The 2,500-nt window shown below is 60.6% G+C and overlaps 1 protein-coding gene across 1 annotated transcript in view; it reads right to left on the bottom strand.

Annotated features, from left to right (window-relative positions):
* LOC112637263 (opioid growth factor receptor-like) overlaps positions 1-2,500 on the bottom strand; it is a 21,891-nt gene that overhangs the window by 34 nt on the left and 19,357 nt on the right. Inside the window, exons 2-3 of the mRNA XM_025406562.1 lie at positions 2,448-2,498; positions 275-555 (exon numbers count right to left, since the gene is read on the bottom strand). Of these exons, the coding sequence (XP_025262347.1) occupies positions 275-555; positions 2,448-2,498 (332 nt within the window). The remainder of the gene's footprint in view (positions 1-274; positions 556-2,447; positions 2,499-2,500) is intronic.

Below are 2,500 nucleotides of genomic sequence, written 5' to 3'. Positions count from 1 at the left end.
AATAAAATAAAGAAATTTAATGAGTGTGGCGATTTTCCACACCACCCACGGGGTATCACCAATGGCGCGTTAGATTTTTTTATGTGGATCTTCCCTAGAGCCCTATTATACCACATTGTATTTATATATAGAGGATGGGGAAAAAAATATCTAGGAATAAGGGATAAAAGGAATAAAATATTGAATAAATAAATATTCTATAAATTATTAATTATTTTTTATTAATTATTTTTTATGTTTGTATATATCAATAATAATAATAATTTTTAATAACGGTTCCGCCTCCTCGGCCTCCTCGAGCCCAACCGCCTCCTCGGCCTCCTCGGGCCCAACCGCCTCCTCGGCCTCCTCGGGCCCAACCGCCTCCTCGGCCTCCTCGGGCCCAGCCGCCTCCTCGGCTTCCTCGGGCCCAGCCATCTCCTCGGACCCCGGCGCCTCTTCGGGCCCAGCCTCCTTGACCTCGGTCGCCTCCTCGACCGCCAGACATGCCCCTGCCGCGCTGGGTATACCAGCGGGCACGAGCCTTGCCGCCTCCTCTTTTTTTAATTTTATTTTCTGAAAAATAAAACAAATTATAATATATATATATATATATATATATATATATATATAATTTAATACAAAAAATCATGTACCATTTTGCTCCTGCTGCTGCTGCTGCTGCTGGCTGCTGCTGCTGCTGCTGCTGCTGCTGCTGCTGCTGCTGCTGCTGGCTGCTGCTGCTGCTGCTGCTGCTGCTGGCTGCTGCTGCTGCTGCTGCTGCTGGCTGCTGCTGCTGCTGCTGCTGCTGCTGCTGCTGCTGCTGGCTGCTGCTGCTGCTGCTGCTGCTGCTGCTGCTGGCTGCTGGCTGCTGCTGCTGCTGGCTGCTGCTGCTGGCTGCTGCTGCTGCTGCTGCTGCTGGCTGCTGCTGCTGCTGCTGCTGCTGCTGCTTGCTGCTGCTGCTGCTGCTGCTGCTGCTGCTGCTGCTGCTGCTGCTGGCTGCTGCTGCTGGCTGCTGCTGCTGCTGCTGCTGCTGCTGCTGCTGCTGCTGCTGCTGCTTGCTGCTGCTGCTGCTTGCTGCTGCTGCTGCTGCTGCTGCTGCTGCTGCTGCTGCTGCTGCTGCTGCTGCTGCTGGCTGCTGCTGCTGCTGCTGCTGCTGCTGCTGCTGCTGCTGCTGCTGCTGCTGCTGCTGCTGCTGCTGCTGCTGCTGCTGCTGCTGCTGCTGCTGCTGCTGCTGCTGCTGCTGCTGCTGCTGCTGCTGCTGCTGCTGCTGCTGCTGCTGCTGGCTGCTGCTGCTGCTGCTGCTGCTGCTGCTGCTGGCTGCTGCTGCTGCTGCTGCTGCTGCTGCTGCTGCTGGCTGCTGCTGCTGCTGCTGCTGCTGCTGCTGCTGCTGCTGCTGCTGCTGCTGCTGCTGGCTGCTGCTGCTGCTGCTGCTGCTGCTGCTGCTGCTGCTGCTGCTGCTGCTGCTGCTGCTGCTGCTGCTGCTGGCTGCTGCTGCTGCTGCTGCTGCTGCTGCTGCTGCTGCTGCTGCTGGCTGCTGCTGCTGCTGCTGCTGCTGCTGCTGCTGCTGCTGCTGCTGCTGCTGCTGCTGCTGCTGCTGCTGCTGCTGCTGCTGCTGCTGCTGCTGCTGCTGCTGCTGCTGCTGCCTGCTGCTGCTGCTGCTGCTGCTGCTGCTGCTGCTGCTGCTGCTGCTGCTGCTGCTGCTGCTGCTGCTGCTGCTGCTGCTGCTGGCTGCTGCTGCTGCTGCTGCTGCTGCTGCTGCTGCTGCTGCTGCTGCTGGCTGCTGCTGCTGCTGCTGCTGCTGCTGCTGCTGCTGGCTGCTGCTGCTGCTGCTGCTGCTGCTGCTGCTGCTGCTGCTGCTGGCTGCTGCTGCTGGCTGCTGCTGCTGCTGCTGCTGCTGCTGCTGCTGCTGCTGCTGCTGCTGCTGCTGCTGCTGCTGCTTGCTGCTGCTGCTGCTGCTGCTGCTGCTGCTGCTGCTGCTGCTGCTGCTGCTGCTGCTGCTGCTGCTGCTGCTGCTGCTGCTGCTGCTGCTGCTGCTGCTGCTGCTGCTGCTGCTGCTGCTGCTGCTGCTGCTGCTGCTGCTGCTGCTGCTGCTGCTGCTGCTGCTGCTGCTGCTGCTGCTGCTGCTGCTGCTGCTGCTGCTGCGTGCTGCTTGCTGCTGCTGCTGCTGCTGCTGCTGCTTGCTGCTGCTGCTGCTGCTGCTGCTGCTGCTGCTTGCTGCTGCTGCTGCTGCTGCTGCTGCTGCTGCTGCTGTGCTGCTGCTGCTGCTGCTTGCTGCTGCTGCTGCTGCTGCTGCTGCTGCTGCTGCTGCTGCTGCTGCTGCTGGCTGCTGCTGCTGCTGCTGCTGCTGGCTGCTGCTGCTGCTGCTGCTGCTGCTGCTGCTGCTGCTGCATGCTGCGTGCTGCTGCGCTGCTGCTGCTGCTGCTGCTGCGCTGCTGCTGCTGCTGCTGCTGCTGCTGCTGCTCTGCTGCTGCTTGCTGCTGCTGCTGCTGCTGCTGCTGCTGCTGCTGCTGCTGCTGCT

Source organism: Camponotus floridanus, unplaced genomic scaffold (assembly GCF_003227725.1).
Source record: "Camponotus floridanus strain SB8 unplaced genomic scaffold, Cflo_v7.5 scaffold149, whole genome shotgun sequence".
Lineage (NCBI taxonomy): Eukaryota > Metazoa > Arthropoda > Insecta > Hymenoptera > Formicidae > Camponotus > Camponotus floridanus.
Note: the sequence above shows the minus strand (reverse complement) of the source record. Positions and strands in the feature narration are given on the sequence as shown.